The 15,265-nt window shown below is 40.2% G+C and overlaps 1 protein-coding gene across 6 annotated transcripts in view; it reads right to left on the minus strand.

Moving 5' to 3' along the window:
* Positions 1–15,265, minus strand: part of SATB1 (SATB homeobox 1) — a 102,265-nt gene that overhangs the window by 64,943 nt on the left and 22,057 nt on the right. For all 6 annotated transcript variants that reach the window (XM_065942721.1, XM_065942720.1, XM_065942719.1 and 3 more), the window contains 4 exons: positions 13,829–14,063; positions 9,954–10,130; positions 9,066–9,192; positions 8,182–8,305 (listed from right to left, as the gene is read on the minus strand). In XM_065942721.1, the coding sequence (XP_065798793.1) occupies positions 8,182–8,305; positions 9,066–9,192; positions 9,954–10,130; positions 13,829–14,039 (639 nt within the window). In that variant the 5' untranslated portion in view covers positions 14,040–14,063. The remainder of the gene's footprint in view (positions 1–8,181; positions 8,306–9,065; positions 9,193–9,953; positions 10,131–13,828; positions 14,064–15,265) is intronic.

Consider the following 15,265-nt stretch of genomic DNA (forward strand, 5'->3'; position numbering starts at 1 on the left):
AACTTTTGTACATTCATTCAAGAACATTGCAATACAAGCAAAACTATCGATCAGCTTTGAATATCAGTAGGTTTTCTTAGAGGAAAATGCAGAAGTACGTTAAGTAAACTAAAAAATCAGAAGTGTAATAGGGAAAAATATTTTGCAAAGTAAGGTACTATAGATAAGATTACAAATAAAATACTACTAATAAAACTATGGACATAGTTTATCGGTTCACAAAATAAATGTGATGAAAACTCTACGAGGTTGTTTCAATTTGATAAACATTCCTGAGACCCTACTGTATGCCAGATTCCTGAGTGTGATGATGGATAAAACCAAGTCCCTTTGTGACCACTGATCAGTGTTTTCAGAAAACCTACTCAGCCCACCTATAATCATAGAAACTGTGGAAAGGACTATGGAGAGGGGATGAAGCGGGGTCTGGGCCTTGGATTAGGGTGTCAGAGTAAGGGTAGTTAATGTTAACTCTGAGAAAAACACCCAGAGGAGAGTCCCCATGGGACAGCTTTCCCCACTTACACTTTAAGACACATCAGAACTTTATGATGATCTCAGGACGGAGCTAAAAGCATTCCTTAAAGGTGAGCATGAGTTATAAAACAGCCCTTTAATTTTTTTCACAAATGAAAAGTTCTTGGTTGTTTCCATTAAAAACAATGCTTACCTCAAAATCTTCTACGTAGCAACAAAGTCTGTGAGACCTACAAGAGTGATTTCTAAGTCTCAAGCTCCCACGTTGTAGAAAAACAAGGGACGTTATAGTGTACTTTAGAACTGAGCGCTATTCTAAATGCTTTACAAGTATTAACTCACGCAATTCTCCTAAGAGTCCTGAAAAATTGGTACTACTATCTTGCTACTTTATAGATGAAAAAATTGAGGCATGGAGAGTCACTTGCCTGAATTTACAGATCGGTAATGACAGAGCTCACATTCTCAACTCCTATGGAACGAATGCTATTAGCGCACTAATTATATGATGGCAAAGAGCAGTTGCTGATGAAACACATTACTTCCAAAGATAGTCCCATTAAGAAATAAAAAGAAAATGAGATTACACTCTGTTCTACGTTAACATAACTGACGAGACTCAATGCATTTTGGGAACTACTTCTTGTGACGTTTCATAAAGTTAATACCTTGTTCTGGTTAGCTCCACATTTTTTCATTGCGTAGGAATACACGCTGGATTAACAGGAAAATGGGACAAGCCTAGAACAATCTGGATGGTACCCAATGAGGAAATACTGTCTTATCTAGAGAAGAATGGGATCTCAAATGGTGCTAATAATTAAAGCTTCAATCTTTCTTAACTTTCAACACATCATCTGGTTTGCCTCTTTAACCTCTCTGCGTAAACTCAATTAGATTAGCATTTTATGGGAAAATATTGCCATACAAAAAGATAGCTTTTTTGAAAAGAAGAAAGAAAAAAGATGATGACTAAGGAGGATGAAGTTTTAGAGTGAGAATAAGAGGTGGGAAAAAGGCTCTTAAAGCAAGTCAGCCACTTTCTCTAGGATGTGGAGTTCTGCAGCCTCCTCAAATGTCCAGAATGAACCAGCACCCATAACAACACTGCATATTAGGACTCAAGACCATCTTGTATTTCTGGAGCGCCCTTTGCTGCAAGGATCCCAGGGTGCTTCACAATCACTGTGAGTTAAAATTAAAGCTGAAGCACGTACAATTCCTAATAGACCCATTTAAAAAATGCTAAACAGAACAAATAACTTTTTAAGTCTAGATTTAAAAGTCCCAACAGCCAGAGCGTTCCTTACTTCAATTGGCATCGCGCCGCATAGCTGGCTGAAGCTCTCTCCTGTTATGTTCAAGGCTCTCTCGTGTTTTTTTATACCAGAGCACCTTACGATCAAGCAGTTTCCAAAGAAAGGGAAAAAAACTGGGTGCACATCGTATCTGTTGGTTCTGATTATTCTGAATTGAGAGTTTCCTGTTTGTGAGTTAGTTTGGGGCCCAAATCTGACATGAAATAAAGCAGGTTTAAAAAGCAAATCCAGATAAAGCTCAACTTGAAATTTAAGTAGTCATTCCAACAAAAGAGAGCTTTAGAACTTGCTGTTTGAGTAAGTAAATCGGATTGATTAGCATGATTTTGGTTAACTTTAAAAAATAAAAAAGCAATTAGAAAGTAACATTTAATAGGCTTTCTCTCAGGCCATGTCTGCTCCTAAGCCTTGGCAGTATTTATTATTCTGCACACCAGAAAAAAATCAGGGAGATGCACTCATGATATGGTAATTTTCCTCGCATTAGTGATTTTGAGGTCAAAGGAAACCTGTTCAGATCTAAAACAAAGCATAGGTAAATATCTATTAAGTGAAGATGAAGTGCTTACACATTGTTAAAGCACTCTAAATTGGCATGGCTTAACTCTTTTAGGTTTTACTATTGTGAGAAGACAGTGGCCATACAATATTTGAGATCAATCCATTTGAAGTTAGATGCTTTATTAAGTTTGGCTTTTTTGAAAGGTTACAGGGAACAAATATCAAGCTATAATACAACCTTCACATATCTAAAATGGCTAAAAATGAATCTGACAGATGAAATGCAAAAAGAAAAATTCATAATTTGGAGGACACATCTATCATAGATACTATGCATCACATTCCCAACAGAAGAGCTATCTCACTGTCGAATTCGAAAGAAGCACGAGAGTGAAGTAATAGCTGGTTCAGAAAAGAAGACAGAAAAAAAATGATTTGGTGGAAGTTTGCCCATAAAAGACTGGTTGACCATTTCCTTTATGGATGTCACCATTAATACAATTGCTGAAAGTGGTAATAAAATCTAGTTAGTATCAAGTACTTCAGCGCCTGGCAAAGCAGATACACACAACCTCGGATTTCCACGGGCAGTATCGTAAAAACTGGGGAAAGTTTTGTAATTTAAAAGAGGAATGGACTTCCTCAAAATGAATGCTATTTAACAGCAAGCTTCACAATAGATTTACAATATTCTGCTAGGAAGGGACAAGCACAAAATCCTAGAAGCAGTGTCTCAAACAGTAAACTTTAGAGCTGCCAGTTACACCCTTGCTCACCGCATCAAGCCAGTGAATGACTAAGGTCTATATTTTCAAAGAAACATGGGAAACTGCCCACTGCTTCCCACACAAATACTTAACATTGTTGTGGGGGTCAAAACAAAGGCTCTTAGCTCAGTTATATACTTACTGATCCAGACAGGATGTGAAGCCAGGGAGAGACGATTGACAAAGAGCTGCTACAGTAAACCCTCTCGGAACCTTCCCAACGCCAGATGATCCCTGAAGCCAGTCCCCGTGCTCTCAGTCACCCTCCCATGCTCTAATTTAAGGACATGATGGCATTTTTCAAGGGAGTCAATGTAAGGATGGCACAATCAAAGATACAAAATACATGTTAAAGATTCCAGCAGTGAGAATAAATGCAACTGGAAAACCTGAGGTGTCAGCACTTCAGAGAAAAGTTCTCTTATAAAAAATCAAATTAATTGGAGAAAGACTTTTAAAAGCCTTTTTCTCTCCTTACTTCCTTCCTTTCTCTCCATCCATCTATCCATCCACCCAAGGATAGCTAATTAAGCTCACAGGTCTGGGGATGAATTGCCACCCCACGCTTCACCCGTTCCATAACCATGGGGCTCGCTTAAACATTCCATGCCTCAGGTTCCTTAATTGAAAATGAGGATATAAAACCACCTACCATTTACGGTGACAGGCATGCTCTTGATGCAAAAATACTAAAGGAAAGTTACCATTATTTGAACTACTAAGATGTGTTATCCTTATTACTCCACAGGAAAACAGAATGCCTGTCACACAACAGACTGTCGATACATACTCTTGAATGAATAAATATGTGAATAAATTTCATAGGTTAGATGCTCATGTGAAATGCAATATATGAATACTGATGCTGGATGTTCTCTGGAGACAATGTGATTATTAATACTTATTGATTTTTTTTCAGAAACATCATTCTGGTTCAAAAATTATGAAAAAATACCAAGTGCAGTTAGACATATATATATATATATCTCCTAATGAGTAGGGTTTTTTTAAATTGGTGCTTTGTATAATACAGACTGAAAATTAGCTGAACACAGGGGTTTATTAATGTCTATGGAAATGATTATCAAGTTTCAGAGAGAGGACCTGGATAAACGCTAAGCTTCAGGAGGGCAGGGTGGTTGGTTTCTTTTTTTTGTTTATTTTGCCAGTACCTTATAAAAAGTCTGAGGCATTCAGGATCCCTAGATGCTGTCAGGAAAAGGAAAACTAAAAAATCATTTTTCCCCATATTACTTCTAAATGGAATGTTCAAATTTAAATTCATATTATGTATCTTTTGTTGCTTGAAAATAAAAATGACAATTCTCACTTTATGGAGAACTCGGGCTTGGAACTACTTCTCCCAGGTGAGAAATGAAACGGAAAGAACCAATACCTTAAAAATATGAAAGTAGTGATGTGTGTGCATGTACACGAGTGTGCAAGTGTGCACAGAGAAAGTGACTGGTAAAGGTGCACACGTATCAGATTAAAATCCCCCAGGAATATCTGACCTAAACATCTTTAGAAGGAAGACACTAGGCTGGCAGAAGTAATAACCGAACTTTTACTCATGATATTTTCAACAAAATGAATCTATCCTTGTATCAAATGTATGTATCTTTACCTAGTGGTCAAGTTCAATTTCCAAAACTTCAGGGAAAACTAAAATCATGATGAAATGTTTTGTTGTAAATCACCAATTTATTGATACCTTCCAAATCCATGCTCTCTGAGTTCCTATGACCATAAACATTCTTGCCCCCCCAAGTCAGACTTCAAATCTCTCCTCCCAACTTGCAGGTCTGAAGACAAAACCCACCTTATCTAAGCACCTCCATGGAAAAAAGTAAGAGTAACAACAAAATGCCCAATCTCAGAGCTATGAGCTAAGGGTTTATTATGCCTTAGAACAGTTTACAAAAATAACCACATGGTACAAAAAACTTAATAAATGGATGTCAATCTATCTGGACAGATGTATAAGAGAAAAAGTAGCCACAGAAATGAAGGTCTGAGTTATAAATCAAGCCTCACACACACTTATGGAATTTCTACAGCTAGAGAAACCCTTGAAGAGATTATCCCAGAAAACATTACTGCAGCCAAACCTTTGCGTCCATTTTAAAGTCAACTTTAAAACTTTAAAAGCTATTTAAAAGCTGACTTTTAAAAGTCAACTTGAAAACTTAACATTGGGAAAGGACTTCTGGGTCAGCCACCAGCCAGCATGCTGACTTTAACCTCGAGGGACACTGGCTCTGAAGAGGAGTCTGAGAAGCACAACATATTCCAGTTCTAAGGTTCCAAGTGCAAACTGGGCTTGCCCTTGACAAGTGTGGGATGGTCCTCGCTGGGGGCCGGGGCAGGGCGTGCGGATCTGCCCTCGCCTCCCCTCCCGCCTCCACTCAGTAACGGCATCTACATGCCCACAGGGTGGGCATGCCGCTCAGAGTAACGCGAAGGTACCCACCAGCCATTTTTAAGACTGGGGCACTTCAACCATAGCAAGCAAAACCAAAGCACTGATGCACAGCGAAATGTGCACGCTGAAGGCCATGCTCAAAGCGCTCACGTGAAGGAACCGAAACGCCACAGAGAGGGAACACGCCTTAGGCGGGAGCCTTCCTTGCTGCCAGGCGCTGTTCTGCACAAGACCGAGGCAGCATTTATCTGCGAGGCCTTCACCGCAGCACCTTCACCTCCGCATCGCGCTGGGGAGGAGAGAACGGCAGTTTTACCCCGCTCAGCACATATTTGGGGCTGAGGACTCAGATGCCTGTGCTTCCTCTAACTAATAGCTCCTGACACAGGAGAAAATAAAGAAGCAAATGGAAAATAGTTCATAATTAAAACATTCCGAATTGAGTATCAGATTCATAAATTCATTCTGGAGAAAGAAATAGAAGATGATGCAGCGGAACAGAAAATAACTCCCTCATTTAGAGCACAAGTTGCCCTTTCTCATAATAATATTAATTTCAAATATTTGCTGCCACTGCTGAACGATGTGTGTCTTTCTTTCCAATCTGTTTTGTAAAAGAAAAGAAGACTGTAATTACGACTGATGTTGAAGTTACAGCCTGGGTTCGCCTCTGAAGGATGGCTCCGGGGTCCCCAGCTATACAGGCCCACGTGTTCCACTTGAGGCCTCTTTACGGAAATTCATCCACATCTGACTCCAAAATCCATTCCTGAATTTTATTTTGTCATTCTGTTTAATGCCATAATTGTTTTATTCAATTAATTACCCATGATATCATTAAGTAAACTCACAATTGTATTTATAAGCTATAGTGAGGTGGAGTTTATTGGCTGAATGTTACTGTAATTTAACCATTAGTTCTCACCGCCTGTATCAATAAATACGCAAGCTAGCATCCTCTTCTCCAGCTCACAGTAAATGCCTTAAAGCTTTGCCCGAATTTACTTCCCAAATCAATGGGACATTTAGTAAAGTGAAGACATGTGAGATTCCTACACTGGGTGTTTATACATATTTTAATGCTCAGTTAAACAAGAAAACCTTTATTTCTAAGACATTTCAAATTTCAAATCCTAGAGACCAACTGACAGGTTATCTGGAGTTGTCTACAAAGCCCAAAGTCCCAGAGGTAGGAGTCACCTGCTTCATTACATCATCCTATTGATTTAACTGTGTTTAATTAACTTAAATTATTTTTACTCGATGGTTATAAATTCACAATCTCTCTATTCAAAAGAGTGAGACACAGAATAGGAGATCTGCTAAAGTGACAAAAAGACTTTGATTTTCAAGAAATGGACTTAACGCCAGAGAATATCTCACCTGTGGCTACCTACAGCTTACTTTAAAAGAATACAAAAAGCCATCATTTATTATGAACTTAATTCATTTGCTTCATTCCTATAATTGCTAACAAATATCAAAGTCAAACTGATGGACCATAATGCAGTAAACCTGAAGTGCATGGAGTTTTCATGAAAGAGGAGCACGAACGCCACAAGCTTCCTTCCAAAGGTACCCACGTTATCTTCATGGCCATCACATTGGAAACAAACCTGGAGAAATTCTCTACTGCAGAAATATTTACAGCAGTCACACAGTTCATGTTCAAATACCTGACAGACTTGGCACTCAGGCTTACATACTAACCTTGCATTGAAAGAAAAACGTTAGTAAAAATTTGGTAAAAATCTAGTTAGACCAACCAACACCTCAATTATACTCTCCAGTGGCGTGACCTTCAGGGGGTGGGGGGGGCGAGACAGTCGGCCTGATGGCCCAGCGACATCGGGACCACAGGAGCAGCATGTGAAGGGCGGCTCACAGCGCCCTTTGCTTTTTCATTTAAAATCGACTGTGCAGCACCAAAAGTGATGCTCAGCTTTACATCTAGAAACTGAGGCAGGCTCTCACCGGAGTTCCTACTGCCCCTCTACAAAAACTCATCCTGAAAACTCAAATACAGTAATAATAAATCTCTGTCTCATTCAAAAATCCCTGACAGTACGACAGGCATCTCAGAGGAAAACAGATGACCCCACCAAAAAAAAAAAAAAAGTAAAAGGGGGGGGGGGGTTGAACCAATGCCATAAAACTGGTGACAGAATCCTGATGAATAACTACCGAACCTTTAATTAGAGGGAAAAGATTTGTCTTCTGTGTAATTTTTTTTCTAAATTCACTTCTTCTGCTTCTTTTTCCTTTGTTTGGTAAAGAAGAAAGTACCCAGAAGCTACCCTGTTCCTTTATCTGGTAGCATGGTGACGTTTTGGACAGTAACACTTCCAAGGCGCTTCCTGGCATCTAGGGGTTCCAGGAAAGTATACCACCTTTATTCCCTTAAATACGGGCCCTCAGGACAACGAAGCATCCAGTCTCAGCGCACTCAGAGGAGGGATCTACAAATGAGCTAGCGCAAAGCTCTGCTGAGTGGTTTTCCCTCCCACTTTCCTTCCCACACTGTTCAGGATGAATCGTGCATACTTCTGAAAGTCACCAGTGGTCAAGTCACTTTGCATTTTGGGGAGATTCTTGCTTCCGATACCAGTCGTTTTAGACTATGGCTTCCCATGACTCCTCCAACGAGGCTGCCCTCAAAGACTTATCATTTAGGACCAGCAATGCTCAGTACCTGTGAGAGGGGGCACTCCTTCGCCAAGGAGCTCTGATTCATATCCTTCAGCAAGTCCTTCAGCGCATTCCTCACGGTGGTGTGCGACCACTGCTCGGGAGGCAGGTCTTCCAGTTTGGGGCAACTATTGGAGACACAGATTAGAAAGGGGATTATGACAAGATTGCATCCCGCTGCAGAACATTCCTTTAAGACAGACAGATTTCATTTTGCGCATCAAACAGATGCATCTGGAGATTGCTCTCGGTCTCCTGATTGTTCCGATTAGTTAATTACTTTATACAACACATCTGCTGTATCGATGCATGAATTATACATCAGCTGCCTGTGGTGGCTATTTTTCCATGTTACTTCTACCTTCCTGCTCTGATGCGCTTGGGAAGACAATTTAAGGTGTACTGCTTCCTCAAGAGCCATTGTGAAAAACATGAACGTGGGAACCGTTCTCCCTTCAGGACTCCGCTCATACGAATTAAAATGGTTAAAAAAAAATTATATAAATAAATAAGAGCTCGGCAATAGTGAATAAGGCATTCTTTCACAAAGTGTACACAGATGGCAGTGTTCATGATATGCAAAAATATTTTTCTCTTAAGTAAACTTTATGTAAAATGCCTTCTTGCAATGCATCATTTAATTGATTACATAGAAAAAGTCTTGTCTTTTGATAACCTGCACAAGTAGATGCATTTGGGGGGAACACTGCTTTTAAATGTAGACTGAAATTAGGAAAATAAAGGAGAAAGGGTGAGGTGACAAAATCAATTTGGGTTAACCTCTCTGAAATGCAGAGCAAATCACAACTGAAGGCTGACCAGAGATACTTTGTTTCAAACAATCAGGTGAGTAGAACCCTCTGCCCTGGAATTGCTTTCCTGACTCACCTGTGTAACTGAATTTTCAATGTGACCACATGATACACGTCTTGAAGCATATCTGCTACTGTAGCATCAGGGGCATCTGTCACGTAAGACAGTGGGACCGGATTCCACTTCCCAACCTGGATCAGCCCTATTCCAGATAAAGAGCACGTGTCACTGCATGTCTGACCCTTCAGATAACCTATCCAGCGGAAGGCTATTTTTCATTGCCCCCACCACAAGCAATTTTGGTACTTCTGTTTGAATGATTCCCGTCCCTCTAAAAGGCAGGTCAATGAAAATATTCACAGCTTAGTTTTCCAAACTGTGAAATTATGTAAATGACAGCGGGGTTGTTTATTATTTTGGAAATAAAACCCCATCAATAAAACCTAGGCAGAGGCCACATTTTCCTAACTTACAGGAAGTTCTAATAAGACATAGCTGAACCAGTTCTAAATGGCTTTACGATTTAGATAAGATTCTCGATTGCAATGGGAATCAGCATTGAAAAATACTTTACAGCCCATAAAACCATCAGAAACAGAATAAAAGAAACAGAACTAGATATTCAGTCATAAATGCAAATTGACTCTCAACAGTCCATCTGCTCAGATACGCTCCTCACTTCCTTGTGGGTCCTCAGTGGAGCAGATTATTAAGGTCAATAAGCATACTAATGATTCAGCTGAAGTAATTTAAAAAAAAAACCTACCTCCACATTCCACATGAGCAAAATGTGTGTTAACTAAACCAAACTGAATTAAGCCAATTTTTTAAAGCCACAGTCTAGAAGAAACCCATGTAACATACAGGTTACAGTTCTTTGAATGAAAATATTCAGATGCTTTCTCTGCAAGGTAAACAAAGGATGCCAAGCAATTTCTCCAACCCCACGGATGCATTATTTACCTTTGGCCTGGGCAGCAGAGCTATGTGAATAACCCAGAGACAGCAAGGCCATTTCTATCAGCTGGTTGAAAAGCATATCCTTCCTCACCAACACAAATTCTGCATGCTCCTCCTTACAATCGTATTCAATGGCATTTTCATAATGTTCCACAACGCAGAAAACCGGGAGCATGGTTCCTATCGAGGAGACAGAGCAAAAAGAGATGCAAACCAACGGATTTCAGCAGCACAGTCTGGGGGGAGGAGGGAGGGAAAACATGAAGCCATGAAAATAAATCTTCACCACCGTGAGAGAAGGGGAGCCTGTTCCCAAGACAGACAGGGCACAGAGATCCAGGCATACAGACACAAAGATACACCTCCTTTTATTTTTATTTCTTAAGTTGTAAGAGAAATGTTGAAATAGAATATGAACTTGGCCCTGCGGTAGCGTGGGCTCTAATTTTAACCGAGCATTTCCCCTAACCAATTAATGCAGAATTACCTTTCTGATCAAATCATAAGGCTGACAGGAGAGGACTAAGTGTCTGCTCTGATCTGCTGTGAGTGGTACCTGGTGTGCAAATGTAATTCACTCAACTCAGCTTCGAAAGAGCCCATCTCCATGCTTCCTACATGTTTTTGTTAGGATTCAACTTTCTCTGTCTGTGTCCAAACAAATTAACTTTGATTATAAAATTATGAGCATTCGCCTCCTTCTTTACGATCTTCACATTGAGGCCACAGAAGAAACACAAAACTTAAGCAAACTGAAGTTCATGACACAGGATTTCAATATGTGCCCACTGCAGATGAGTGATATTTATTTTGATGGCTACTCATTTAATCTACTTGCCTAAAAGGATATCACGGTAACCACAGGTCTTTGAAACGAACAATCTCTGCTCTAGCAAGTGGGGTACAGATGAGAGCAAGGGAAACAGTCCTCATCAGGGGGTCTCAGGATGCAGGAATCTGCAGAGACGAGATGTGCTCTCCGTTTACTATAATCCTAGGTAATAACTCAGGAGCCAGATGGTTAATAAACACAGGCCACACCACTGTCAGCAAAGAGGCTTCTAGAAACAGAAATCACGGAACGCTGTCGTCCTCGAGGTGTTTACACAGCGCACTGTCAGACTTCCAGTGATAAACGGAAAAGGGTTAAAAGCAGATGCAGCAGAGTGCAGTGTGGCATGCCGCCAGGAGGGCATCATCCTCAGCATAAATGATGACAAAGGTTACTGTACCAGGGCACCCAGGACCCCCAATTAGTCCTGGAACGCTAATGCCTCTCTAAGCTCTGCCCTCTGCATTCCCAGAATCCAACCAACTTCTGAAGGTGTCCGGGGCTGGCACAGCAGAGCTAAAAACCCAGGGTTTCCTCCTGACACCAGAGGTGTCCTTTAAAAACGCCCTATTTGCCTGTTTCTGCTGAACAAAGCCGGCAGGAAAAGCAGCCACAGTTTTCTACGTGGGCATCTACACCACAGCTTCAGTGAACTGTTCACAAGAGATTCTAGTTCTGACAAACAAACCCCTTTAGGTTTACTTAGAAAAGCTCACAAACTCATTTGGAGGGACCCAACAGGCTAGGCATGAAAAACAAGCTGCGGAGCTTGCCAATATCCTTGTCATTCATTCGGCTGTTTTTATACCAGAGAGAGAACCCGTCAGGGATCAGAAGGAGACTGGGAGAGACCACGGCAGAAACAGCAATATGCAAACTGGTGATTTCTTCCTTGGCTGCAAGGTACTTTGGCAAAACCTCCTAAACAAACAAACAAAAAAACCTCCAACCCCCTTCCTTAAGGTGTGCTTTCTCAACCCAGCCACACTCACTATCTGGCACCTGTCAAGCGGAAACGCTCCACGTGAAAAAGAAGATAAAACAATACTACCACCAACACAAGGCTGGAGGCATTTTGTTGCTTCAAGCAAGCAGAGACCCTTCTACAATTAAAGTGCATTTTTAAAATGTCACTACGAATGCGATGCTTGGAGGAAAAAAAAAAAAGCAGCACTTGAGCAGGAAGTGAAATTATTGTACTTTGGTTTCTCCTCCCTCCATCCTGAGGTCTTCAAAGAGTTGGGTTACTAACACAACAAAAAAACATAGGCATTGATTTTTCCTCTTATAGAATGATACAGACCTGGGCTGCCCTGGGCTGCTCCTCAGACCTGGGAGATAACTGAAGGTTTTTTAAACTGTTGGAATAAACGAGTCGCTCTGGATTTTAGAGAGACCCTGTAAGATCATTAAGGTGGCTGCTGATGAGGTGACAATTGCAGACTCTAATTTTCAATCTGACTGCTTAAATCTCCCAGCAAACTGTCGCTGTCCTCCTGATACTGTGAGTCAGGCTGAACGGGAGCCTTCTCTGAACCGATTGTTTGTCTGAGTGTTTGGCGAGGCTTCCGACTCAGGCAACTTCATAACCTTCCAGTATGGAAAGGGGAGTGCGCTGGTCACTGCTGCCTGCTAAAAATACCGCATGATTTAAACCTGGAGGCAGTCTTAGAAGCTTTTGCTGAAGGTTTATGAGCCTGTGTAAACAGCACGTCTGCCATAAGGAGCAGTGAAGTCTGTAGAATCCTTGTCTAAAACTGTCCTGGCATCAAAGTTTGCTGTGCAAATATCACATAATACCAGAGACAGCTGAAATCTCCTATTTAGGAATTTATGGAACTTATATGTTTGCAGGCGTCAGAAAGTCTTTTTTATAGAGCCCCAGTGCTTCGCAGTACAATATTAATGCACTCTGTTTGAAAAGCCATAATAAATTATATTTTTAATGCTCTTACCCTGGCTTTCTTAAGATGCATACATTCTTGGCAAACAATCAATAAATAGGGTAATCATGAGGAGAGGCCAAAGAATTTGCTGAAGTGCTGTTTTTCCATTTTTAATAGATAAAGATCTAACAATACGGACTGCTGTGTCTGTTCATTTCAGGATCAATATATTCTTTGTTTTCGCCAAACCAAGGAAAAAATAAATGATTGTATGATAAATGTTATGCATCAAACACAATGAAATTCCTCTGCCTGCTAACTTTATCTACTTAATATTCTTGGTTGTTACAAGATGGCATTTTTATCCTTTGCTTTAGCAAATGTATGGAAAATCTGAATCCCATACACAGTTATTCAGAGACAAATAAAGACCTTCTAAGGCCCACACGTACGCCCAGGGTAGACCCTGATATACAGAAACAACAGGGCTGAATGCAGCCAAAGTGGTTAAACTCCATCAATGTAACAGAACACTGGCAACAGGAACCACAGAGTTGCATATCCCCTCCTTATTAACTTGCTTAAATCTGCCCTTTTATCTGAAACACCCAATTACAGCCAAAGGGAAACACCAGAATTATCAGGTTTTTAGCTACTAAGTAACCAAGTTGCTCTTAAGAAAACAAACCACAAAAAGAAAAAAATCACAAAACTTTTGCATCCTATCAGAGAAGCCTTCCATTATCTGCCTTACAACCAGTAATACTATGAACAAGCCAGGTCCGTCCTCAAACAATTTAAAGGTCTCATTCTCAAGCAGGGTTAGTTTCAGCAACAGCCACTTCTACACCCTCTTCTGCAACACCACCTTATCAATGGAAGCCTTGTATAACTGAGACCACCAGACTTAATTCAGTCTTTATCATCCACAATGTCCAAAGACTCCAGTCTACAGTAGGAGGAGATGCTCTGCTGAAGCACGAAGCCTACACTTTCAGACATGCCTGACGCTGCAACCAGAGAGGGAACTCATTTCAGAACAGAAAATAGAGTCAAGGAGAACATACAAAGCCAGCCTCTGCCTGTCCAGCCCCGCACCAGGTGGTGCTGGGTGGACACGGGGCTTGCGGCTTTCCAGGATTTGGCTTGAGAGTATTTACCTTTTCTAAGGTTGCTTTTCATCAGATGGCCCGAGTGTTTCAAAGGCACTCCCTGCATTTTTGCACCTGTGCTCCCAAGCCTTCCTCTTCCTAGCGGGCTCCCGTTCTGTTCCAGGCGGGCAATCTTGGCTGGTGGACCCTTCGGATCACTCACATTGTTAGACATTTCTGAATGTTCTTTCCCCTGAGTTGCCTCATTCAAATGATCCATACTCAGTTACTCTCTAAAGATCACCTGCCAGAATTTAAAAAGAAGAAGACATGTTACAACTGGGTGGGGGGGGGGGGGGTCTCCGCACGCCCCCACCTTCTCTGTGTATATATAATGCCATACATGTTTTATCCCTGGATATTTCTCTCCACAAATATAATGTATTTGTACGACTGCTTAACCAGACATGTAATAGGTTACTCTATTTCTAGATCACAGCATTATATTTCCATTCAAGTTAACAGAATAATTTGTGGAAATTGTATCAACACACATGAACGAAAAGATAATTTGTCACCTACCAGCAAAACTATGTGTGTGGGGGGGTGGGGGGTGTGGGGGATTATTTTTAGAACAAAAATTACTACAAGTGTAGCTAAAAGGAAAATAACAAATTGTATTTATATAGTCCCAATTTTTAAAAATGAGAAACTTAATACAGAACATAATAATGACACTTTAATCAAAGATGGAAAGATTATTTTATCAGTCCAAGAGATTAGTTACATCTGTTGCCTTTATATTTTAATATACATTTTAATTCTCATGAAGGAAAAATAGATTCCTATGTATATACACCACCTCAAAAGAAGGTAGCAGACAATTGCTTTTTAAACTCTCTATTGGCTTTATGGTTAATGTGTAGAAAAAGTTTTCTACTGTCAAAGTATCAAGAATTACATGACCTGTTTTAAAGATTCAGTCAAGTCTTGGCTCAAACATGCAATTGGATCATTCCATCCCTAACCAAGTGGATAAAAGTGCAGGGTTTCTTCAAAGAGCCTCGATGTTGAAGTATTACAGCTCATGTATCTTAGAGTTAATATTTAGGTATTCTTTAGTAATGGAATGCTGTTAACAATTTAAATACCAAAAATTTTGAAAACATTTTGTAATATACACATTAGATTGAAGCGCTAAACTTGCTTTGAAAGAAAGCTTGTTAATTTTGGTAAAACAAAATAACCGGTGTTCAAAAATAATCTCAGCAGGCAATGAAGTCAACATTTCAATTAACTCCAGAAAAAAATGAACATAATTATTTTTCAGTTGTATTATATTTTGGACATCAATTTTCATACGGTTTATAGTAAAGCAGCTAGTACATTATCAAAATCACTTCTACAATAGTTCTAACATTGACAGGAACAGGTAAGTAGAATTATTTTATGAACTTTCATGGTGCTTGAAGTATTGAGTTCACCAATACTAAGGGAAAGAGAATC

Source organism: Muntiacus reevesi, chromosome 8, assembly GCF_963930625.1.
Source record: "Muntiacus reevesi chromosome 8, mMunRee1.1, whole genome shotgun sequence".
NCBI lineage: Eukaryota > Metazoa > Chordata > Mammalia > Artiodactyla > Cervidae > Muntiacus > Muntiacus reevesi.